This window comes from Myotis myotis, unplaced genomic scaffold, assembly GCF_014108235.1.
Source record: "Myotis myotis isolate mMyoMyo1 unplaced genomic scaffold, mMyoMyo1.p scaffold_m19_p_6, whole genome shotgun sequence".
NCBI classification, from domain to species: Eukaryota; Metazoa; Chordata; class Mammalia; order Chiroptera; family Vespertilionidae; genus Myotis; species Myotis myotis.
In genome coordinates, this window is record NW_023416368.1 from 37,876,915 (window position 1) to 37,902,746 (window position 25,832).

General features: G+C 55.2%; 1 protein-coding gene across 1 annotated transcript; it reads right to left on the reverse strand.

Moving 5' to 3' along the window:
- Positions 1 to 16,195: 16,195 nt before the first annotated feature.
- Positions 16,196 to 25,252, reverse strand: SNCB (synuclein beta). Its single transcript, XM_036315104.1, has 6 exons — positions 24,967 to 25,252; positions 24,226 to 24,355; positions 21,561 to 21,602; positions 21,224 to 21,342; positions 17,205 to 17,294; positions 16,196 to 16,828 (listed from the first exon to the last, which is right to left on the reverse strand). The coding sequence occupies exons 2-6, from the start codon at positions 24,344 to 24,346 to the stop codon at positions 16,796 to 16,798; spliced, it is 405 nt and encodes a 134-aa protein (XP_036170997.1). The 5' UTR covers positions 24,347 to 24,355; positions 24,967 to 25,252; the 3' UTR covers positions 16,196 to 16,795.
- Between the last annotated feature and the right edge of the window lie 580 nt (positions 25,253 to 25,832).

Sequence of the window (25,832 nt, forward strand, 5' to 3'; positions counted from 1 at the left end):
CCCTGTATAAAACAGCCTCCTCCCCGACACTGGCTGGAGCTCTCATCTCCCTTGCCCTGCTCCGATTTTCTTCTCAGTACCTGTCATCATCCGACATATTACATTGGTTTATTGCTTATGACTTGGCTTTACCATTAGAATGTCAGCTCCATGACGGCGGGGGAGGGGGGGTTTGTTGCATGTAGTGATGTATCTTCAGAGTCAAGAAAATGACTAGCAAGTAGTAAGCTAGTAGCTCCCAATAAATATTTATTGAATGAATGACTGAGTGATCTTTTAAGATGTTGGTCCAACCATGCGATTCCATGCAATTTACTTCCCCTGGCTCTTGCTGGGGAAGTAAATTGGCTGTAATCTTTTTGGAAGGACATTTATCAATTTCAGTGCACATAGCATCTGGGCCAGCACGCCCACCTCCAGGGATGGCCTTGAAGACAGACTGGTGGTGTACGGAGGTGCAGGAGGACATGGCTGGTGATGAGAAGTGTGTTCAGAAAATGCAGGACAACCACTGGGACCCCTCATAGCTGTCAGAATGTGTGGAGTGAAGAGGAAGGATGCCCAGAATAAAATAAGTGAAAAAGCCAGGGGACAGCATGACCAGTGGGACCCCATGCATGTAGCCAAGGTAAAGGACAGATTCACATTTATGGTTTAGTTATGAAGAGAACGTTTCTAGAAGGAACATTCATGTAATTTTTAGTAGTGATTGCCTCTGGAAAGTGAGACCAGGGATTTGGAAATGGAAGAGATTTTTTTGTCTGCCCCTCTATAAAGTTTGAATTTGAGTTATTACTTTTTTATTTTTATTTCAGCAATGAAGAGAGAGAGAGAGAGAGAAACATCAATGATGACAGAGAACCATCGATAGGCTGCCTCCTGTATGCCCCACATTGGGGATTGAGCTCGCAACCTAGGCATGTGCCCTGACCAGGAATCGAACCATGACCTCCTGGTTCATAGATTGACGCTCAACCACTGAGCTACACTGGCCGGGTGAGTTATGACTTAAAAAAACAAATAAACAGGAAAGACAGAAACCTTTAATGACTCTCTACTACCTTTAGGGTCAAATCCAACTTCATAATGTGCTTTCAAGCCCCTGCAGACTTACTGACCTGCTGGGCTGTATCATTCATTATGTACTTCCTCCCCCAAAGCACATACATGCACGCACACGCATGCACACACCCATTGTCACTAGCACAGACATCCATTTCACTCAACCCCCCGTATTCACGCACGCACACACACACACACACACACCCATATCCACGTACACATATATATATGCATACCACCTCTCTGGGTTCCTCTATGGTTCACATCTCTCTCATCATGGCCTCTACCCTCCTGCCTGGCTCTCATCAACCTTCAGGTCTCAGTTTCAATGCCTCCTCCTCCCCTGTGAGCCTTCTCTGTCCGCCAGCTCGCTCAGGGTCCCACAGCCTCCAGTTTTCCCCTAACCAGACTCATGTCACTCTGCACTTACACCTCCGGGTCTCCGCCTAGACTTAGGTCCCTGGATGGGGACATAGCTCCTACTTTCACCAGTGGGTCCGCAGGCTTTGGGCTTATGGGACTCGAAGTGGTGGTGGGGGTCATCACCAAAATTGGGACACAGGGGGAGGGGTAGTCTTGCAGACAATGGCGGGCACTGGGTCTTGGGAAGGTGAACTGGGTTGCCTGTGGGACTTATGGGGGAACGTATAGGAGCAGCTGTGAGACAGGATTTTATTGTTGTTGTTGTTAATCCTCACCCCAGGATATTTTTCCCATTGATTTTATTTTTTGAGAGAGTGGAAGGGAAGGGGGGAGGGAGGGAAAGGTGGAGGGAGGGAGGGAGGGAGAGAGAGAGAGAGAGAGAGAGAGAGAGAGAGAGAGAGAGAGAGAAACATCAATGCAAGAGAGACACATTCATTGATTGCTTCTGGCATGTGCCCCAACCAGGGTTGGGGATAGAACCTGCAACCCAGGCATGTGCCCTTCCTTGATCAGGAACTGAATTTGCAACCCTTCAATGCACGGGTCGACACTCAACTACTGAGAAACACTGGCCAGGGCTCTGAGATAGGTTTGAAGCACCGAGAGGTCTGGCTGGAATTCTTTGGATCTGGTGTTTAGCAGCATAAAAAAGAGAATGAGGTGGAAGGTCACTGGCCCACAAGGGTCAGGCAGGCATCAGATTGGAGTGGTATGGACTGTGTCCATCTTCATTTTTTGGCTCTAGATGGTGAAATGGGCACAGGGAAGTATTTTCCTCCCATAAGAAAAACAGCAGAGTAAGTGAGATGATTCAAGACTCCTGATTCAAGTGGGAATGGTGGGGTCTGTGGTAAACTAGAGAGCAATCGCCCCTTCTAGCACTGAGTTCTACTAGCTGATTAGGAATTCATTTATTCTTATTCTTATTCTGATTAGGAATTCATTTATTTTTTTAGGGGGGGGAGAAGAAGAAGAAGGAGAAAAGAAAAGAGAGGAGAGGAGAAGAAAAGAGAAGAGAAGAGAAGAGAAGAGAAGAGAAGAGAAGAGAAGAGAGAGAAACACTGATGTGAGAGAGATACACCAATCAGCTGCCTCCCCTACACACTCTGACTGGGGATTGAAGCCACAACCCAGGTATGTCCCTGAGAATCGAACCTGCGACCTTCTGGTGCACAGGATGATGCTCCAATCAACCTCACTGGCCAGGGCAGGAATTCATTTATTAATCCACATATGCATTGTTCTTGGTACTAGGGATACAGCAGTGAATAAGAAACGCATGGTCCCTGCCTTCCAGGTGTGGAAAGATTGGGGGACAAGCAATCCACAAGTAAGCAAATAAATCATGTAATTTCAAATAATAATAGATGCTGTGAAGACAAAGGAGTGGGCGGCTGGTTTAACACATGCTTGAGGAAGGCCCCTCTGAGGAGGTAACAGCTGAGGCAGCCATGAAAGGCCTGAGGGGCTGGAGTGGAGCTGGAAGGGGGAGAGGGAGGAGGCATGTGGGAGCGCAGCATGCAGGCCATGGGGGGAGGGGGAGGCGAGGGCTTATCCTAAGGGTGCTGGGAACCCCTGGAGTGTCTTAAGCAGGGAAGTAAAGGTAGCTCTTGCATGGCCAGCTCTCATTTTTTGAGCAAAGTTATCAACTTGGATTTTTCTATATTTTAAATGTTGCTTAATTTTAAAAATACTACACAGGCCAGAGAACTCACTTTTGCAGGCCAGTGTTGACCCCTAGGCCACTTGCTTGAGACCTCTGATCTATCTGGTCCTTTGGGCTATAGAAAAGGATGTAATAAGCCAGGTAGACTGGGTGGATGGCCACGAGAGAGAGGGCCCAAGTCCTGGTGAGGGCTGGATCTGCCTGCCATGCTCCCTCTCAGAACCTCAGTTTCCTCTTCTGGAAAATGGGAATTCAATAGCTGCCTGGCAGGTGTAGGGGGAGCTGGGGATGGAGCTGGAGGGAGTTAACAAGGCTGTAGGAGGGGTGTCTGAGTCCTCACTACGCCTTATCTCACCCTGGGTAGCCCAGCCTGGGTCCCCTCACACTAGTCCCTCCAACAAGCTCCCTCCCCCTGGGTGTGGCCTAGCAGGAAGACAGGACAGCTCCCCAGTTACCAGCTCTGTGACCTTAGGTGAGTCCCTTCTTCTCACTGGGGACCCTGGCAAACCCACCCCCTGCTCCCACAGGGCTGTTGTGAGAATTAACGAAGATGAGAGGTGTGTGCAGCTCTGCACTTTGGGGCCGGCTGTGTCTGTGGAAGGCCTGTTTTTATCTACTCAGACTGTCAGCGCCCAGCTGTGCTCCCGGGAGGGGGCAGGGGAGGGAGGGCCTGCAGCAGAGGCACAGACCGGCAAACCCAGTCCTCGGCTACGCTTGCTTGACCCAGAGGGCTAAAACATTTTTTTTAAAAAAAGGAATTAACTTCTAAAAGTTAGAGGATTTCATGTGAAAACCATATTTCCAGGTCCTCTTGGAAAACTAAAAATTGGCAATCTGAGCGTGCTTTCTGCTTGGCAACAGTCAGCAGGAGCCAAGCAGTGGCTGCCTGGTTAGACGGAGGTGTACTCTCTAATTAGCCACCATTGCCAGCCCTCCCATGGGGTCCTGCACACTAGGGCTGATGTTGGTTGCCACGGGTCACTATTTGTATCATCGTTTTCCTCACAGCCAGCCTCTCATGTATGTTATCCATCTAGCCCAGCCATGGGCAAACTATGGCCTGCGGGCCGGATCCGGCCCGTTTGAAATGAATAAAACTAAGAAAAAAAAAGACTGTACTCTTTTATATAATGATGTTTACTTTGAATTTATATTAGTTCACACAAACACTCCATCTATGCTTTTGTTCCGGCCCTCCGGTCCAGTTTAAGAACCCATTGTGGCCCTCGAGTCAAAAAGTTTGCCCACCCCTGATCTAGCCTGTAGCCACCTCAGTTTTGACCCTTGACTAGATAGAAAGGTGGGGAGTGACCTCGCACACAAGGCCCCGTGTTTATGTGCAGACCCCGGACATCGCCATGCAGGTGTTGTGTTCTTACTTTCCAGGGAGGGAACTGAGGTCCTGAGAGGCAGGCCGGGCCCAGCTGGTTACATGCCCCTCCGAAAGGCCCCCCTGGAAGAGGCCGGGTCCCAGTTCCCAGCTCAAGGCTCTTCGACTTGGCATCCGTTTTGGGATAGGGACAGAGAGCCTGGCCAGGGTCAGAAAGACGTGGGGTCAAGCCCGAGCATGGACTTGCTCCGTGACTTTGGATGGGTCTTTCCCAATCTGTGAAATGGGGGAGGGGATCCAGGTTGTATTTAGAAGAGCTGGCCCAGCCCAAGGTTGAAGATCAGCCAAGATACCATTCCCAGAGGCTCTGCTGCTCACAGTTCTGCTGGGCCCTTCCTGGCTCCTGAAAAAGCTTTGATACCATCCAGCCACTTCTCCAAGAGGCAGTTCAAGCCTGGGGTGCCACCTTCTCACCACCCCCACCCTCTTTCTAGAACCCAGTTCCATCACCCTCCCACTGTGTGCTCAGCCCGGGGCCCTGCACTCTCAGGCTCCCTTTAGCATCTGGACTCTACAAAAATCTCATGAGGGAAGCATTATTACCCCATTTCACAGATGAGGACACAGGTCAGAGGGAGAAAAGACTTGCACCAAGGGCACACAGATGGGGTGGGGGACTGTGGTTCAAAGCCTATTGTTTCTGAACCCAAAACCTGGGTTCTTCCTACTGGTATCAGCTAAGATCTTGGACACTGACCCTTGATTCTTAAAACCCCTTTCTGCTTTTGGCGGGTAGGCCAAGGGTCTTTCCCATGCCCTGGTCCTAACAGGCAGAGTACCAGGAACATTCAGGAGAGGAAGCAAGAGTGTCCCCCAGGCACACCCCACCTACAGGAACCACAAACCCCACGAGCAGATGACCCCTTAGGGTGTGGGCCAGCTCACCCGGTGTGCAGCGGGAGTGTAGAGTGCACCAGCCTAGGCCAGCCTGGGAGCCGGGATTTGGCTCTTGCATTCTGCTCAAGAAGAACTTGGTGTACACATGAGCAACCTGCATATGCATAAAATAGCCTGTTTGTTTGTGTCACATGGGGGCCACTTGGACCCTGGGGGTGTGCACATGTGTGGCTACATGGCCTCAGAGTCTCGTGGGAGAGCTGGCCTGGAGGTGTGCCCTGCTCCTGGACAGAGCAGCCCCTGTAAATGCCCATTCTGGCTCAGAGACCTAGCCAGCCCGTTCCTCTCCCTCTAGGATTTCTTCCCAGGGCTGCCAGCCACCAGCGAACACTTCCTCCCATAGTAACAGGACCTATAAAGGCTTGTGGGCTTTGACAGGCGTGAGTGTGTGCCTGTGTCTGTCTGACAATCCTGTCTGCTGCCCCTCACCCTCTCATCCCCTCATCTCCCAGTACCCTCACGGCAGCGAAGCTCCCTGCCTGGGGCTGGAGGTAAGAAAGAGCTTAACGAGGGTGATGGCCAAACCTCCTTCCAGAAATGGCCCCCAGATCACCCATGCACCCATCCATCCCCAAGAGGGCAAGAGTGTGCTCACTGGGGCTGAATGTGGGGGAAGGTGGATATTAAGCTAAGAGACAGAGCATGTGTGACAGGGAAAGTGTACACAGGTGTGACGGCCTACTCCAGGGTCTGGGGATACGTGAGGGACACCATGATGAGCAGGTGTGAACAGGCACACACAGGCCAGAGCAGGGTGGCTGCGAGTGTGTCAGGATCGGGGAGTACTGTTGAGTTGAGTATGCTGTGAGTGTGATGGCTGGTGTGAGTGCGTAGCTATGCCTGGGTGTGTACACAAGGCTCCCACTGGGTGTTCTGGGTGGGTGCACAGGTGGCCAAGTGTATGAGTCTGATGGAATGACCCAGGTCCACAGTGTACGTGTGTGGACCTATGGCCTCATGCGTTGTGTGACAGTGTGTGATGGGACCCCAGAGTGTGTGCCACACTAAGTGTGCGACAGCGAGTGTGCTCAGTGTCTCACGAACAGCAGAGCCACTCGAGCACTGAGCTTGCTCTAGGAGAGAAATGAATCAAGGCGGGCGGACCCCTCCCCGCGATAGCGGGAAGCGCCCCCCGCCCCCCTTCCCCCATGGCCATGCGGAACAAAGGGGCTGCGGGCTGCGAGTCCAGGCGCGGGGCCAGGGTTCTACACACATGCGGACTGGCCGGCGGGGCCCCTCGGGGACTCGGCCCGGACAGCGGGACCCGCCCCCACCCCGCCCCGCCTCGGCCAGGAGCCTAGGAATGGGCACCCCCCGCCCCCGGCCCCGCGCGCACACGGACCCGGGCTCAGGCCGGACACACGCCGCGCACGGGGCCGAAGCCCAGCATCCAGGGGTTTCGAGGACCCTGGACAGCGGCTCCGGGTTTGGCGGGGAGAAGGGGTTCTACGCTGCCCGCTCGGAGGGGCAGCAGGTGCGGGCGCCGCGCTTACCCGGCTGTGCCGCCGCTCGGTCTCCTCGGCGCGCTGCGCTCCAGCTCCCGCGGCCGCCGCCCGCCCGAGCGGCCTCGGCTGCCTTAGGCCGGGCTGGCGGGCGGACCCTCAGACTCGGCACCGCTGTCCCCCGCGCCAGATCCGCGCTCCCGCCCCGCGCCCCGCCCCGCCCCGGGCATGCGCGCTGGCGGACTCCGGTCTCAGAACCCGGAGGGGCGGTGCCGGCAGGGAAGCCGGGTAGAGGGAGGGAGGGAGGGACGCCCCTCACCATGGCCCCTGGGCTTCTGGGTTCTCCGCCCTATCGATTGGGTTTCCATTTCACAGACTAGGAGACTCAGTGGTGGAGGGGCTGCCCTTTAGCCGCGCGCCTCTGGAGGGCGGGGCGCGCTGTCTCAGATCTCACTCAATCCAGCCCCAAGACACCCTCTCCACGTTTCACCGAGAGGGAAATTGGGGTTCAGACAGGGGGAGCCCCTCCCTGGATGGGGACCCAGGTCGGTGAGATCTCCAAGCTCGCAGAGCGGGGAAATTTCCCGCCTCCGCCTTGCCCGCACTTCCGGCCTGTCCCTCCCCGCCCCCTTCCTTTTGTCTCGCCGCTGCCCACGCCCGCGCGAGTGGAGCGGACACCAGTGGTGGGGGTTGAGGGGAAGCGCCTCGGATTCCCCCGCCACCCGCCTCCCTAGCCAGGTGACCGCCCACCCTCTATTCCGTGCGAGTCCACTTCTTCTCCCCCTAGGTACCCTCCAGCCAGTCACTTCACCTCTCTGAGCCTCAATTTCCCGATCTATAAAATGGGACTAATAGTAATCACTTCACAGTGGTCTTGGAAGGATGAAGGAGCCCGAGGTCGATGTTCAGGGGCTCCCAGTAAAATATGAATTGCCTAGGGCAGCAGGACTTGCAGCCCAGCCCGCCTCGACATTTCTCAGCAGAGAAATAGTCTCCTCCTGGGGACTTTCCAGAGGAGAAAAAATAATTCCGTAATTGCTGAGAGGGGATACAACCCTCTCCCCTGTACTGTGAAACCACCTACTAAAAATGGCAACAGCACACGTTAATGGAACGCTTTTTTAGGGGCCAGGCATCGTGTTAAGTTTTGTTTACAGGTTTCATTTAATTTCAATTTCCAATCACTTAGGAGAGTGTTCATATTAATGTGTTATGGCCCCATTTTTCAGATAAGAATGTTGAGATACTGATAAATCACACAGCTAATTAACCTCACACTTAACCCCTATTTTTTTTATTCCTGTCACTTACCTGGTGAACCATAAGTCACTGTGATCTTTAAAAAAATCTAGATGGCAAATGAAGACAATCTATCGGGCCAGCGTCTTCAGCCAGCGCCCCAGGGAAGCAGAAAACCGCAGAATGCCCGAACCAATTTTCAGCACCACGGACAACTCCCCTACCGGGCCAGCTTACTAACGTTCAGGCCCTGAAAACTGCTCATTCGCTGCCCACAAGGGCACTTTGCTTCACAGTTTACAAACCCTATTCTACATTTGTCATTTCATTTTATTCCCTCTACAGTCCTTCAAGGTAAACATTATTGGCCCAGTGATACAGATGAAGACATGGAGGCTGGGGGAGGTTCATAAGACGTGAAAAGTGGCAGGACCAACCTCTGATCCAAGCCCCCCTGGGGCGGGGCGGCTCTGAACCAGACCAGGGGGTGAGTGAGGAGGCCGTAGCGCTGTTTAGGTGAGAGATGATGCTCTCTGAAGCATGGCAGCGTTTGTTGGGATGGAGAGGAGCTTTGATCATGGGCTGGATGTGGGTGTGAGAAGATAGAGGATTCTGCTGCCTCTCTAAGGTTCTGCCTTGGGGAGCCAAGTGGATAGAAGACAGATGCCTGATGAGCCCTGGGGAAAGTTGGGGCTTGTATGTGACGGCGGTGCTTTCACATACTGTCCAAAACGGAGCCCCGGAGTGGCCAAGGCAGACAGACCAGGAAGCTGGAATGGAAGTCATGAGGATGTGTTGGTATATGAGGGGAGCATGTAGACCAAAGGGGGTGAGTGAAGACCCCAGATCCACTCTGAGGAGCTCCAACATTAAAGGGCCAGCTGGGAAAAGAGGCTGGAGAGAGAGAGAGAGAGAGAGAGAGAGAGAGAGAGAGAGAGAGAGAGAGTTAGAGTTGTCTGAGAAACCAGAAGAAACCCAGGAGAGTGTGATGTCTCTGAAGCCAAGGAGAGAGAATGTTCCAGAAAGGCAGGGCTACCTGCATCAGGAAGATAGGATATGGCCTGAGAGATGTCCTCTGGACTTGAAAAGAAGGTAATGGAAATTTGTTGAAAGCATAGTCCGTGGATAGTGGGGGTGGAAGCCAGACGGCGGGTGGTGGTGGTGGTTAATGAGTAAATAGGAGCAAGGCACCGGAGCGACAAGGATATGACTCTTTCACCAAGTTTGGGCTTGGAGGGAGAAAGGAGAGACCACGGTTTTTACATGGGGCTAGGAGGAGGTCAGCGGCATTTAAATCCCGATGGGAGGGGGGCAGTAGAGACAGAAAGGGGAGATGCCAGGAAGGGAGAGCATGATGGCTGGCCCAGATGCTTAGGGTGGAAGGGAAAGACGGGATCCAGTGCTTAGGGCCAGCTCACGGACCTGAATTGAAGATAGAGAGAATGGGGCTTATTTGGGAGGTGCAGGGACACCAGCAGGGGAGTGGGAAAGTGACCCAGGAGAGGAAGGTATCCAATTAGGGGCAGTTATTAAGCCAGCTACCACAGCGGGAGAGTGAAGCTTAATCCCACAGGAAGTGTTGGGAAATGGGATAAAGGCACATCTCAGAATTCCCCTGGCCAAGGGTGAGGGAGCTGGTACATTTATATCCAAGTGCCTCATAGACACTGGGGCTGAGTGTTAATTCCCAGGTGCTTTTGGCTCGCAGTGCATGGGGCAAAGTGGGTTCCACAGCCAGAGGGCAGCTCTTTGACAAAGATGCAGGCCCTGGCTGCGGGGAGTCTTGCTGGCGGGCACAGGAATGGTAAGGTTGTCAGAGGATGTGGTCAGAGCTCTGGCCTTGTCAGCTACATGGGCACAGTCAGGGCCTCTTTCCATCTGTGCCCTTTGCCACACTCCAAACACTCTTGTTCCATGGGGACTTGTTGATAAAAACGTTTAAAATGGCAAGTTTCCAGACAACAAAGCCAAACACTAAGGTCTTTCCAGTTAGTAGCTGTGTGGCCTTGACTAAGGTCTTTCTGAGTCTCAACTTCATCATATGTAAGAGCTCTCAGAGCTCTAAGGAGAATGTAGGGAGAAAATAAAACCCCAAACAACAAATAAAAACCCCACACCAAGCACCAAGCATAGTGTAGCACTCATGGGGGACACCAGGGTAATGGCGAGCCCAGCACTGTGCACCCTTTTCTGACCACAGCACCACTCTTCTCCTTGGGGAACCACTCCAGTCCAAGTGGTGGGGTGGGACTTACCCCACTGCCAGCTTTGGGGGGGGGCAGTAACCCAGGCCTGGCCACTTGCTGTGCAGTGACTAGTTCTGGGGAATGGGGGTAGAGTACAGGACCAAGGCCAGGACAACTGGCTCTCACACTTTCCTGGAGCTTTGGGGGTTGCTAAACCTGTGGTGTGTCCCCTGAGGCTGCTGAGGGGTCATCTTTGTCCCCATGTAGAGCGAGTTGGCCTGGGCCCAGGTTTTGGCTCATCCTGGGGTTCAGGCTCATTCTGCAACAACCAACATGGTCACCCACACCTGTGTGAGAGTGTATGTGTGCCTGTGTGTGTGTATCTCGATGGTCTGCCACTGGGAAGCCATACACACTCGTACGCACCAAAAGATAAACAAGTGCTACAGCTCCTTGGCTGGCGCCCAGGCTGGGGGTGGAAAAAACAATCCCGGTGACTTTCTGAAAAGCAAGCATGTGTGGCAACAGGCTCCATGGAGACAAGCAGACTGTACCAGAGCAGAGACAGCAGCCACCCCCAGTGCCACCCTTGCGTGCGCGCATGCACACACACACGCACACACACACACACACATCTCATGCTTATTGATGTCCATATCCACTTTATCAAACAAGTCCCTCTTTCATATCCAGGCACACCCACCTTTGGGGTCTAGCCAGTTACCCCCATTCCAGCTTTGCTTGAGGCTAAAGGCTTTTGAGAAAGTCTGAGAGTTCCAATGCAACAGCATTCACAGTTCCTGACCTGTTTGCTTGAACACTGGTCCAGGTCTAGGCCAATTTCAGCAAATCACAGCCACTATGGGAGGTACGGTGGTGGTAGAGTGTGTGTGTGTGTGTGTGTGTGAGAGAGAGAGGGCGGAGATGGGATCATATGGCAGACAGTGAATCCAACGTTTTGGAAAGTGCTTGTGTTTGCTTCAGAATTGTACACACAACATTCACTGGCTCCTTCAAGAAACATTCACCCAGACCTCCCATCCCCTGAGGCTTGTACAGACACACGCCTGAACACAGACACTCAGATATGTACCTGTCCTCATGCAGGCAATGTATAACCCAGATACCCTAGATCAGTGGCCGGCAAACTCATTAGTCAACAGAGCCAAATATCAACAGTACAACGATTGAAATTTCTTTTGAGAGCCAAATTTTTTAAACTTAAACTATATAGGTAGGTACGTTGCCACTAACTTAATTAGGGTACTCCTAAGGCTTAGGAAGAGCCATACTCAAGGGGCCAAAGAGCCGCATGTGGCTCGCGAGCCGCAGTTTGCCGACCACTGCCCTAGATGATGATAATGATGGTGATGTACCACTTACTGTCTGCCTAATTGTTCTACAGTCATCATCTCATTACATTTACTTCGTAAGAAAAATTATCTGAGAGTGATAGTATTGTTATTTCCATTTCATAGGTGAGGAAACAGAAGTTTAGAGAGGTTAAGTAACTTACCACCAGGGTCACACAGCTGGAAAGTGATAAAGCTGGGAGCCAAACTTCAGTCCACAGTATTAGCTCTTCTTCATTTACTCAGATATATTTGCAACACCCCATGCATGTGCAGGCATACACACACACACACACACACAAAAACCCTACCTTCTCAGTCAGCCCAGATAACATGTCCATGGAGTCACTGTCCCGACTCTGACCTCTTCATATGCACCAGGCCCTCACAGCTGCTATGATATTCATGAAAGGCCCTGGCCTAAGCACATGTGAGCACAGCCTGCCGCCCACACAGGCCTCCTCCCTTCCTCTCCATATCCCAACCCCCAGCAGCTGCAGGCCCTGGCCCAGCTGGGGGTGGCCCCAGCATTTGGATGGGTGACTCAGACTGAATCATGGCCCAGCTGCTCCTTGGCAGCCCTCTCCCCCATTCTGCCCAGAGAGCCAATTTCAAAGGTACAAGTGGGCCTTTTGGGTGGGAGACAGGGAGTGAGGCAGGAGGGCATGGGATGCGTGAGAGCCGGAGGAGTCAGGCATGAGGCCTCTGTGCCCTCCCCGGCTCCTCAGTGGTCTGTAGGTGCTCTCAGGCAGTCCCCACCCAGGTCCCTCCTTCTTCCAGGGAAAGGAGTCCTCTGGCTGGACACAGGCCAGGGTTCCCTTGGTAAGCCTGGGCCCATTTTGGCTCCCCTGCCCTACCTCTTGGCCCTAATAGTAACAGTAGCAATAGTAACTATTTGAATTAGTCACTCACACGTTACAGCACTCTATGGTTTTCAAAGCACTTTCTCATCTGTGTCTCTTACTAGTCCTCTGGGGTGGAAATCAGCATTCTTTCAGGCTGAGGAAACCAAGGCTCAGAGAGGTTATGTGAACTGTCAAGGTCACAAAGCTGGTGAAGTAACAGAGCCAGGGAGCAAGCTCAGGCTCCCTGGTCCAATCTGTGGAAGGTGAGCATCAGGACCAGAAGTCGAGCTGCAGTTGGGTATGGCGGGGGGCAGGTGGGGTGGCATGGCTGGGCATTGCAGGGACATGCTGGGACCATGGTGTGGGGCACAGCAGAGTGTATGGTGGGTGTATGGCAGAGGCAGGGCTGGTGGCTTGGTGTGTGACAAGATCATGACATTTTTCTCTTTACCCATTTGAAAATAATGGATTATGGGATTATTTGTGCTCTTAGAGCTTCTTTTCAGCGTTTCAGGCCAATGTCCCAAGAAAGCCATGGAATTTCTACCGAGAAGACATGAGCTATGAGACATTTGCTTCCTGAAGCCTCAGTTTCCTCATCTGAAAAAGTGGGTCCAGGCCTCCCACAGGATAGGCTACTGAGAGCATCAGGGAATGGCGTGTATAGATTGCCCTTTAGAAGTCGTGAAGGGCTTCACAAATCACAAAGGCTGCTGCTTTCCACATGTTTTATCTTTTAGGAAACACATGTGGGTGCTGGGCGGAGGCTGGTGTGGGCTTCTGGGAGCCTGAGACCAATGCTGAGACGGGGAGTGGGTGACAGTTCTTCCTCCCCCCTGCCTTGGCTGGCCTGGCCTTCCCCCACTCTCAGCCCAGAGCCAGTTTCTAGGCAACAGGATGGATGCTGGGATGGTTCTGGAGGGGAGAGAGAGCTATAAATAGGGAAGGGAGACAACAAAAATAAAGTTGGGGGGGGGGTGTGGGAGGGGGAAGCTGGGAGGGAAACTGGGAACGGTGGGGACACAGGGACAGCCCCCAGCCCTTCATCAGGGGGAGGGGGCGGTTCTCAGGTTCGCCAGCCAGCAAAGGTCCACAGAGTGCTGACACGGGAGGGGAGGGGTCACTGTGCACAGCTGAGCAGGGTGGGGGTGACGAGGATTAGCCATTTCTTGGTGGAGGGCTAGGGGAAGCTCAGAGGAGGGAGGATTCCAACAGGCTGAGTTGAGGGCAGCTGTGGAGGAAAGAGCACAGGCAAAGAAGGGAAGGTATGGATCAGGCGAGATGGGGCTGGACCCACAGATATCAGCAGGCCCAGCCGGGCTCAGCCGAGCTGCCCACACACCCATGTGCTCGCAGACACCTGCAGGGCTGTTCCTGCAGCCCCTCACTTTTAAGAACAGAGTATGTGTGCAACACATGTTGTTGGATGACTAAACACACACAACACATGTGGGCAATATCCATGTACACACATCAACTGATACACTCCCATCATGTACGTAAGTGTGCACACACAGCTCAACACCTCACCCACACACACACACAACCTCATTTGCAGTCTGCATGAAATTGCACAACATCTCTTATCTCCACTCTGCTGCCCCCGTGGTTTTTTTTATTAATGGTGTTGTGTGTTTATCTCCCCCAGGAGCAAGTCCCTTTGGGAAAATTGGGCTTTGGGATCAGGCTTGTGGCCTTTGTCACCTCCTACCAATGTTTCCCAGGGCAGGTAACTGCCTCTCTGGCCTCCATTCTCTCATCTGTAAACTGGGTCTAATAACAAGGAATCATTGAGCACAATTTCAAGTGAAAGTAATGGAGACAGATGTCAGATGCCCGAGACAAACTGGGCACTTGGTAAGTAGCTCCATCCCTGTCACCAGGGAGGGCCCTGGAGTTGTGTGTTCTTACATGTGCATCCACAGCCAGGGCTGCCCTCTGACACAGGGCTGGCATCTTCTGCTGATGTTTCTGTGCCTGTGCCTGGAATACAATTTAAAAGTGATCCTGGCGGAAGACAACTTTGGTCTCTGACTAGAAACCAGGCTCAGAAAACCAGGTGCGTGGCTTGGCAACGGAGAAGGAAGAATAACCCACCCCCACCCTAAGCCAGATGGCAAACCTTGTTCTGGCATCTAAAACTGGGGATCCGGTGCTGGTATCTGGAGAGGAGGTGGCAAACTCAAATTGTTTAGCAGGCAGCTCATGAAAATGAGTGAACAGGGAGAGAAAGGGGCTATTGCCAACTGCAATCACATAAAAAAAAAATTAAACCTTGTGCTAGCAAATTAAGCATCTCTATATGCCAAATTCAAACTGAGGGCCAGGAATTTGCAATCCCTGCGTACTGTGGGTTGTAAATAGTGTCCTAATTCAGTCAAAAGGGGCGTGGAGATCCTGGCACCCACACACGGAGTCAGAGAAGCCAAGCCCACCAGTTTGTTCTCACTACACACACATCTGCCAGCCGCCTCCGACTTCCGCAAGCAAAGGCTCGGTACACTACAGGCCAAGGTGACCCCAGTGGGCGGACCGCCCGCAATGCTCAAGGAGCTCCCGAGCCTGGCACCCTCCCAGCCCCCACCCCCTCGGGGAAAGGGCAGCGCTAACACTTGGGTGGGTGACTGAATTGGTCAAGCTCCTTCCAGCCCAGGGCTGGAGTCCGAAAGGATGTCGGAACAGGCAGAGAAGGGGGTGAGCTCTTACGCAGACGAGGTTGGGGGTCCAGCGGCAAGGAAAAGCGGGGGTTCCGCCTGGGTCGGGCCGGGCTGCAGTGGGGATGAAATAAAGGAGCTCCATGGCTGAGAGAGCGGCGCATCGATGGGGGCGGGGCCTCGGCGCGGGTGCACCTTCTGAGCCAATGAGAGCGGCTCCTTCGCCTTGACGGAGGCGGGACCTCTGCGCAGCAACGAGGTGTCTCCGCCCCGTCTTTCCCTTACCGAGGTGGCGTGGGGTTCCCTCCAATGTCGATGCTGGTCTGTTCGAGTGGGCTGGCCGGCTTCCAGATTTCTGCAGACCCTCGCCCACCTCAGCCCAGATCGCAAACCTCTGGGCGCCCTTCCGGGAGGGGTGAAGCCCGAGCTGTTCCTCCGGAGACAGCTGCCCATCTCCCGTCCCCTTGGATGGGTGTGTCTGCTTTGGGCAGGTGCGCGCGCGCGCAGGTGTGTGCGCGTGTAAACGCTCCGGGGAGGAGAGAGGGCTGTCGGCGCACAACATCGTCTTTCAGTGCCCGCGCGGCAGGTTTCCGAGGACTTCGCGGCGCGCGTGCAACTGTGAGTGTGCACGTGTCCGCGCGGGAGCGCCTGCCCGGGAGCGGACACTCCGGCCCGCGCGCACGCAGGTCCGCGCGCCTGTGCTGCGTGTGGGGCGAGGTGTGAGCCCATCCACCCTGCGCTGCGGCGGCGCGGGGCTCCCGTTCTCCCTTAACCCGCAGCAGGCGCCTCACCGCCCAGCAGGTGGCTCCCGAGGCCGCCTCCCGCCTCCCAGCCAACTGCTGGTCCCCGCCCGGGAGAACCCTCTCCCCAGATCATTCCACCGGGAGGGTGGGAGGTTGAGAAGTGGAGGTCCGAGGTTGTCAGTCTCACACCTGGGCCGAGGTTGCCGGGCCCCAAAGAGGGGAGTGGGGCAGGTTGAGACTTGGAAGTCCGTCAGCCACCCCCATCTGGCGCCCAGCCCTGCCCGTGTGGCGCCGGCTACAGACAGGTTGACTTTATTCACGGACATGTCGGGGGCGGCTGGGCCGCCCGCCCAGAACACGCTCACACAGGGGCTGGGGGACTCTCCATGCCACAATCACGACACACAACGCCCGCGCTTGGACCGGACCGGCTGGGGGAGGGGTATGGCACAGCCTGACTCCTGGTTTTGGTAAAAAAAAAAAAAAGGTTTTGGGGTCGATGTGGGAGTGGAGTGGGGGATTCTGGAGGGGTCTCTCCGAGAGCCTCTGTTGGGTGGGGTAGGGCGCCGTCGCTTTCGGATCTTGGTTTAAAAACACATAGAACATGCTACATCCGCGCAGACACTGGACAGGATGGGGCGGGCAGGGCAACACAGGTGGGGCGGCGAGGCTGCCCTTGTCGTCTGCAGGCCAGGCCCTGTCCACGCCCCAGGGTTGGATGCTGGCAGGTAGGACAGACAGATGGACAGATACTAACACAGGCTCCGAGGGGGCGCCTTGGAGTGTAGGAAGATCTCGTATTTGGGGAGCAGGGGTTGAAGGACAGCCCTGGCTCTGGGAGGTGAGGCAGGGACCAGGAAAGAATTGTGCTGCTGGTGGGGGGCCCTCCTGGCCCCTTAGGCCTCTGGCTCATACTCCTGATACTCCTCCTGCATCAGAGGGATTGGGGTGAAGTGGAAAAGAGCAAAAGAGGAAGGGGTTGGGAACCAGGTGGCCAGGCTCTGGGCCTGAGACCTCTCCCTGTTAAGGAGGAACAGTGAACTGCCCCCCCTCCCCGCCCCCCCAGGCAAGGAACTTGCGAGTTGGAAACAGCCTGGCCAGTCCTAGCAGGGTTCCCTGGGGCCCAGTGCTACACCCCATCTGTCCTCCCTCCATGCTAACACCTATGGGGACCTGGGTTCCAGGTAATGGGGATCTGAAGCTCTCTGGCCCAACCCTACCCTACCAGGGACCTCCCACCCCAGCTGGGGATGGCAGCTATCCTCCGGGATGCCCAAAGCCCCACCCAGCCCTGCTACCCCTCACCTGGGGCGATTCCTCATAGCTCACTCCTTCTGGCTCCATCAGGGGCTCTATCAGTGACTCCTCCGCAGCTTCCTGGGCCACTTCCTCAGGCTGCAGGCAGAGAAGGGACAGGGCCTGTGAGGGCAGCCAGGGATGCCCCCCAAATTCCTACCCTGGGGAGCCCTTAGCTGATTAGGGGAAGGTGAGGCTTTGTTGGCAGTGCAACCAGAATTTCTAATTAAATTGCTTATTTGGAAGTGGGATGAATGCACGAGAAGTGAAATCCCTCCAAATCCTGCTTGAAGCTGGGGGTGGGGAGTGGAGCAGGGCTCGCCATACCCTTCTCCCCAGCACCTGGCAGATGCCTGCACTTCCATCATTTTCACTGATTGGGATGGGAAGAGAGCACACACAGTCACCTATTTATCCCTACCCGCTTGCGTCAGGCTCTGTGTGGGGCATTGGGACCCCAGAGATAACCCTGGAGGCTCTTCTGGCTGGAGATGGAGGCTCACAGATGGGCTGGGTAGGGGCTCTGAGCCATTCCCCTGCCACCTTCCATCCATCCCTCCCCCGCGGCCCTGTGTGGCCTGGTTTCTTCAGCTGTTGCTATTTTAAGATAAGCTGGAAGCAACAGCTCAGTGGTGTTGCTTGGATGTGTGAGCTAAGACTCTAGTCCCTTCCCCCTGCACCTGCTCCCCAGCCTGGTGCAGACCAGTAGGCATGCAAACGAGGGGCTGCCAGACACATGGCCAGCCACTTGCAGGTTTGAGCACAGTACGTGCACAAACATGGGATGGAGCTCGCTGCACACACAATAACCTGGGGTCCAATGTACGGCTACACAAGGCCACGTGGGCCGGCACACACCTGGACCCCTGGGGAACCTGTAGGGAGGAGGGCACACCACCTCTCCCACTCCCACAAGTACCACTGTCCCTCCCTCCTGGGTGGAGATAAGACTCTTGGGATCCTGAAGGGCTGACATTGAGACAGATCACGGTGCACGGTAGTTGCACCGACTCCATCCAAGCAGCTTCAGCTCCTTCGAATTACCTGTCTAGGTGGACCCCCTGGGCAAAGGAGTTCACAGCTCTTGACCTGACTCATTCCCCTCAGTGTCCAGATGGATATACCAAGGCCCAGGAGGTGGAGAAATGTTAGTTTAGTCACCCAGCTACAATCAGAATCCAGGAAAGAAACATGGTGTTAAAAATCCCAACTTGAGCCCTGGCCGGTGTAGCTCAGTTGGGTGGAGTGTTGTCCCGTACACCAAATGGTGGAGGGTTCGATTCCCAGTCAGGGTAAGTTTTGGGTTTGATCCCTGGTCAGCACATTCAGGAGGCAACCGATTGGTATTACTCTGTCACATCAATGTTTCTCTCTCTTCCTGTCTCTGAAATCAATTTTAAAAAATTCCAGCTCAAGCACATTGCTTGGAAACAATTCAGAAGTCCAGTAAGAGTAGAAGGATGTGTGCCTTGTGGTTTCATCACACATGGATTCCGCACAATAAATATGGAGACCAATAGTACATAGCGCAGCTTCCTGCTGAGTGGAAGAAGCTGGGAACAGAAGAGCATCTACTTAAGGATAACATTTACAGGATGTTAAAAACACCCGGCTAATTTGTGATGCCAGAAGGCAGGAAGCATGGACAGGGAGGCAGGGCCAGGCTGCAGGTGGGAGAGTGAGGTGCTGAGGGTGCAAGTGTTGAGAAGGCACCCATTCTCAGCACCATGGAAATGAGGCCCCAGAATGAGTGCACCCCTTAAATTATGTGCCCCAGATACCTCCCTCATCTCACCCTAGTCTTGGCCCTGGTGGTAAGGACTGGAAAGGGGTAGAAGGTGGGCCTCCTGAAGGGCTGGTGTTCTGAGTCTTGATCTGGGTGCTGCTAACGTGAGGGTGTTTCCTCGTCTGGCATCAGGGATGTCACTTCACCGCTGATCTCAGCAGCCTCGGGGTGAAGTGGGATGGTGACTGCTCTGTAGGAGTACAGGAGGCTTCCATGATGCCGTCTGTGAGCAGGCTGGGATGGGACACACTCAGGAGCACGCACGCTGGGCTCGCCCAGGTTCCCCCATGCTGGGTGGCCCCTGAGGGCTGTGGTTTGGATTGTAAATCTATGATCTTGTGCTTTCTTGGGAGAGGAGGCTCGAGGTGCTGGTAGGAGGTAGGCGGCCAGAGAAAGATGGTTCTGTGCAAATGCCCCTCACAAACAGCCCAGACCTGCCGCTCTCTTGCACCCCAGCCCCCAGCAGAGGTCCTAGCACCAGTTGGCATCAAGTGACTCCAGTGATATGGACCTGAGCTTATCTTCCCAACCACTTTCTCAGGGAGGCAGGCACGCATGGGGTCTTGGGCAAGTCACTTCACTTCTTTTGAGCCTCAGTTCCTGCATCTGTAGAATGGGCTAATTGTGGTGCCTTCCACAGAGGAACATTGTGAAGAGTCAATTAACTCCTCTATGTAACACGTCTAGAGCAGTGCCTGCACATAGAATAGGTCAATGAATGGGAGCAATCACTGGAAATGAAATAATAAGAAATGAGAGGCCTTACAGTTGGTAAAATGCATGGGCAGGACGTGAAGCGGAAGGAACCAACTGTGCAAGTGTCTGCAGTGGAGAATGGGGTGGGGTCTCCCTCAGCCTGATGGATACACTCACGTGGAATGCACACTGACTTCCCAAACCAGGTGCGGAAGGAGCCCCCCTTCGCCCTCCAGAAGCAGAGTCTGCCCCTGTAGGTGGACAGACATGCATCATCCCACAGGGGGATGAACGTCTGTGCAAACATATGGGCCCAGAGTGCAATACAGAGTGCATGGTACACTTCCATGCACACCTGTGCTCACAGAGCCCCTGGGGTCAGACACAGACCGCTCACAGGGTCATGGGGCCACTGTGTCTTACTGAGCACTCACTGTATGCAAGCCTGTCTGTTCACCAGTGCTTCTCACGGTGGGGTCTCTGAACCTGCAGCATCAGTATCACCTGGGTTCTTGTTAGAAATGAAAATTATCAGGCCCCACCTCAGACCTACCGGGGCAGAAATTCTAGGGTTGGGGCCAACAGTCTGTATTTTAACTTGGCCTTCTGGTGATTCTCGTGCATGCTTCCGTGTTGAGGACCTCTGATCTATGTTAACTCTAATCTATATAAGAGCCCTATTGTGTTCCTCTCCCATCTTACAGTCAAAGATTCAGGCTCAGAGACATGACGAGACCTGCCCATGGTCACACAGTCAGGAAGTAGTGGAGCTGGGATTCAGATCCAGCTCTGTGAGGTTCCAGAGCTCACAACGCTTATTCTGCAGAGTGTCCTCCTGCAGGCACCTGTCTTATGCACACACGGATAGCCACCGCCACTACCTGGGGGGACATGCCTGCACAAACGTGTGACACACAACTCCCCCTTCCCGCTCTCACCTGGACCTCACCTGCTCCTGCCTGTCTCAGGGCCTATGCATGAACTGCTGCTACTGCCTGAAATACATTCCCTACTTGGCTTGCCTCATCCCTTGGGTGTCAGCTCAAATGTCACCTCCTCAGAGAAGCCCTCTTAGCTACAGCAGCCCCGCATCCCTTGCCTATCTATCCTATCACCCTGTTGTCTTTTCTTCATAGCATTTATCCCTGTCGGAAATAATCTTATTGATTGGCTTTTTACTGTCTTCTATCACTGAAATGTCAGGTCCTTGAGTGCAGGTAACTATTCATTGCAGTAATCCCCAGAACAATTCCTCTCTGGTATAAATACTTGTTGAATGAAAAGAAATGAATGAACAATCAATGACACTTGCAGACGTGGCCAGGAGTGGTCCAGGTCACACTTGCAAGCAGGATACATGTACACAGCCAGATCTGGGTCATGGTCACAGGGAGCCCCACACCTATACACCCCTAGACTCTCTAACAGGGTCCTGCAGAAGGCGAGGTAAGGTGGCTGGCTGGGATGGCAGGGAGCCTGGTGGCAGGTTGATGGGCACGTGTGTACATTTGTAGTCATTCATGTGTGTGGTGGAAGGACTGCTCACCTTCAGATCAGTGGGGAATTCCTCCTTCTTCATCAGGCCTGTGGCTGCTGCGATGTTCCCAGCCCCAGAGAACATAGCTCCTCCCAGATGTGACGCCTGCTCCTTGGTTTTCTCAGCCACTAGAGTGGGGAGAGGGTTAGAGAAGGAGTTTGGGGGTCAAGGTGAAGGAGACATAGGTGCCCCCTCCCCTGTAGTGACCTGGGACCTGCCTTTCCCATGGAGCACCCCCTAAATCCTTGGGTGTGCCCTTTTCTACCACCCCTATCCCCACCCTCTGGAATCAGGCAGCTCTCAGGCTTGGGGAGGGAAAGGGGCTGTGCCAGGGCTGGGCTGGTACCTGAGGTGACTCCTTGTACCACCCCTTCTCGGGTCTTGTTTCCTGCAGGAAGATAAAGGGGCACATTTAAGGGCTGTGAGCTGAGGGTCAGAGACTCTGGAAAGCACAGCGGTTACACAATGGGCAGAGGGACCTGCTTGGCATGGGCATCCTGGCCCCATCACTGCCTCCTTGGGCTTCAAAATCCTACAAGTCCCCCCTCATCGCTGCACTGAGCTCCCCACACCTACTTTCTTAGGGCATCAGTTCTGCCCGCTGTCTGTTCCTCACCACCCCTACCTGCCCTGATACCTGCACCCTCAGGGGGCTGTTGTTTGAGCACCAGCACTGTACAAAGCACCAGTTCATTTAATTCTCGGGTGGGGGTTGGGGGGTTGGGGGGGGAAGGGAAGCAGATGAGGGTGGGGCTGGGGGGCAAACTGGCTATGTATTTCGAAAGGTGCCCCTGGTGCATGACTGCCCACATCCTACCTATGGATGCTGCCATATGACCTCCACCTACTCCATTTCTCCTAAAGACTCTTTACTCCTAACAAGGGTACAGATTCCTCCTTCTGGCCGGAGTGGAGTGTCTTAGGTGCCTGATGGGTCAATGGGTGATGAGCAGGTTGTGACTGACACCTATGGCAGGGCTGGGTCTTCCCAGGAGAGCGGCAACTTGGTCACAGCAAAATGTGGGGCTGCTAGGAAAGGCAAAGGGGGCTGATCTGAAGTGAGGGGAGCCCTCCAGGGAGAGAGGAATCTCCTATCCTGAGGGTTTGGCAACTCAGACAACAGCTGAGAGACCCAGAAATGAGAGTGTGGGCGGACTGACACCCCTGGGAGGGGGGGGGGCAGGTGTGAGAAGACAGGATTCTCACATCTAAAGCCAGCAATACCCAGGGACAGGGGACAGCTGCCTGTGTACCCATTCCTTCCTCCCAGAAACCTTTTTAGGCACCTGCTCTGTGCCCAGCCCCCGGCCAATCACTCACTGTTGGATGGGGTACGAGGAGAGCAGATTTGGTGCTCAGGACCTCAAGCAGTGGGGAGAGGGCCTCCAACCTCCAGGGGTATGTGATCGGGGAGAGGGCATTGCCTGGGCTTGACAGATGGGGAGCAGGTGGATGTGCAGAAGGGAGACTGGAGAGGGTACTCTAAGCACAGGGAAGCATGCAGGCAGGGCACAGAGAGGTGTGCATCTGGGGCCCGCAGGAAGCACATCGAGGTGGTCCGTGTGCCTGCAGAGATGGGGATGGGGATGGTGAGAAACAAAGCTGGGAACATAGGCTGAGGCGGGACCATGTCAGGCTACAGGGAGCTGACGCTTAACAGGGTAGGAACTGGGAGTCATGGGTGGCTCCTGTGCAGAGGGAGGAGGCAGGAGGGAGGCCAGAATGGGTTCCAGTAGGTGTGGGCTCAAGCCTTTTCCCCGACTCCATCACCGCTGCCCTAGCCGCCCTTGCTTGGCGGCCACACTACCTTCCAGGGGACATCCTGGGCTTGTTCTGTCCCCAGAGGTCGCTGGGGCCTTTCCAAACTGAAATCAGATCCTGTCAGTCCCTATCTTCTAATCTCTTGTGGCAACTATAATGCTTTGCCCTGGTCTCCAAGGGCCCTTCATGAACCAGCTCTCGCTCACCAACCATTCCCTTTGCTCTCTAGCCTCTGCCAACCCCATCTTGGCTCCTTATTCTCAGGACTCAGCTCCAATGTCACCCTCTTCGACCCCCCCTCCCCCTACCAAAGTGGCCCCCGCCCCAGCCCCCTGTCAAATCCCACTCCTGTGTCACCATCAGGAGAGAAGGCGCCTTTGGCTCTCTTGTCCACTGTTATGTCTCCGGGAGCCATGAAATGGCTGGCACATAGTAGGTAGTCAACAAGTATTTTCCAAATGACCACAAAGCCAAAAGCAGCCCCCTTCCGCCTGCACAGGAGACATTCTACCCACTGCACACAAGAAAGGCCCGAATCATAGGTTGGGTTCAGTACATGCCAGTTTCTGGGCCTTGCCTGCCTTTATACGAACGATGCTGCAGGTTCCCTCCTCTCTCGAATCTAGGGTGAGAGATTTAGCCACTTGGCCTTTGTCCTGATGCCGGCTGGCAACTGCGAGGAGGGGGACCAGGAGGAGAGATGGCACTGGTGGAACTACAGGCACTGGGAGGCACGGAGAGCAACTCAGGTGGCAGTAGGTGGGGAGGAGGGCTGGAGGGAGTCCCAAAAATATAGGAGGGAGGCAGCAGGGGAGGGGTGGGGCCTTGCAGTCCAGCTTGTGTGACCTTGAGCAAGACAGTGAAACCTCTGGGGAGGCCAGCCCTGGTCTGTGGAATGGGCAGGAGAATTAAATGAGGGAATAGGTGCTATGGCATTTCACACAGCACTTGGCCGAGAGAAAGGACTCAAAACCAGGTAACTATTAATGGGAAGAAGAAGGAGGAGGAGGAGAAAAGGAAGACGACCTGCTTTGATCACTCGCTCATCTCTGGCCTTGCAGCTGAATCCCACCCTCACCAACCCTGGCTCCCATCCCCCCTCCCGTCGGCTGTGTCCCCAGTGACCCTGCGGACCCCGCTCCATCTGCTGACTCACTCTCCTGCGCAGACCCCCACCCCCTGGAAGTGCCCAAGCCCTCTCCCCGGCGACCCCCGGCCTCCCGCAGCCCCGCCCCTCGCCCCTCGCCCACCGACGTAGAGGACTCCCTCCTTGGTCTTCTCCGCCGCCTCCGTGACCCCCTGCTTGGTTTTCTCCGCGGCGGCCACGACGCCCTCCTTGGCCATGGACAGGCCCTTCATGAACACGTCCATCCTGGCGGCCTAGGGTGGGCGAACACACGGCACGGGGCGCTGGTCCTGCACCCTCACCCCAGCGCTGCCCGAGGGACGCGGTGGGGACGCTCCCCGCCCTCCTGAGACCCGGGCGCGCTTCCGGCTCGGACCCCCTCCCGCCGTTCCCTGTCCCCCGCGCGAGGCCACCGGGCAGTGGCGAGTCCCAGCGTCCTTGAAACCCCGGGACGCGGGAGGGGCCCCCGCCTCGGTTTCCCGGGAACCCGCAAGCTGCAGCCCCGCGGAACCGGAGTGCCGGCTCTGCGCCTAACTGTACACACACATGCCACCCGGCCGTGCATGCACACAGAAATACTCCACGGACACGCTCACGTGCACATACAGGACACCCAGGCGTTCTACCGCGCGCGGGCACTCCGACACGCACGGACACACGGGCGCGGGCGCACGGCTACACGGCCACCCAGGCGGCTGCAGACACTGAGCAGCAGACACACATGCCCCGGGCTGCACAGGGAGAGGCGCCCACCGGCGCCCCTTCTCCGTTCTCCAGCCCCTTCCCCATTTCACCCGGTCCACCTACTCCCCTCTCCATCCCCAGTCCTTTCCGGGTCTCCGCTCCCAGAGCGCGGCCGCCTCACCTGGATGCGGGGCCGAGCTGGGACTGGAGCGGCTGCGGCGGGAAGACGCAGAGGCTCGGGTAGGCCGGGCCGGGGTGGGCTCGGGGCCAGCGGGGGGATCGGGCCGTGGCAAGGCGCTGAGGTCGGTCTGCAGCAGGCGGAGCACAGGACCTGAGCCGGGCGCAGCAGTGCTCGGGCCTGGGGTGCGCCGCCTGCCGCCGCTCGCGCCGAGAGCCCCACTTGCTCGCGCTCCGGCTCCGGCTCCTGCGCTGCGGCAGCTCTGAGCTCAGCGCGCCGCCCCCTCGGCCTGACTGACAAGGGGGCGGGGAGGGTGACATCTCCTCAGAGCCCGCTGGCCTCCCAGGCGGAGCCTGGGACGTGCTGTGGGGGACCTCGGGGCGTCAGGCTCGCGTCCGGCCCCCAAGAGCCCAGTCTCATGGGGAGACAATGCAGCGTGCTAAGAGTAGGGAAGAAACAGAACCCATTGGGAGCTCAGATGGCTTTGAATCTCGGCTGTGCTTTTAAAAATTAACTCTGGGGCCCTGGGCTACTCAGCTCTCCTTTCTGAATGTTTCCTCTTCTGCAAAATACAGATGGTTTATTCAAAGGACGTTTACTGAGCGTTTACACAGGCGCCAGGCTGGAGACAGTAGGAACGGAAAACAAGGTTCCTGCACTCGAGGAGCTTATAACTGTGTGTGTGTGTGTGTGTGTGGGTGTGTGTGTGTGTGTGTGTGTGTGTGTGTAGAGATGGGGCACGGGACAATTTAAGCCAATTTCAGCTCGTGAGAAGTGTGATGAAGATAATAAAAGGTGATGTAACGGAGTGACTAGAGGAGGGATGCTTGAGATGGTGGTCAGGGAAGACCTCTGTGAGGAGGTGAACG

Bases quoted from the DNA above. Each gene is read 5' to 3' on its own strand.
- SNCB (XM_036315104.1), bottom strand. From the start codon at position 24,346: ATGGACGTGTTCATGAAGGGCCTGTCCATGGCCAAGGAGGGCGTCGTG. The intron at 21,343-21,560 runs GTACCAGCCCAG...TCCCCACTCTAG, and splicing joins GGTACAAGGAGTCACCTCAG to TGGCTGAGAAAACCAAGGAG. The intron at 17,295-21,223 runs GTGAGCAGTCCT...CTCTGCCTGCAG, and splicing joins AATTCCCCACTGATCTGAAG to CCTGAGGAAGTGGCCCAGGA.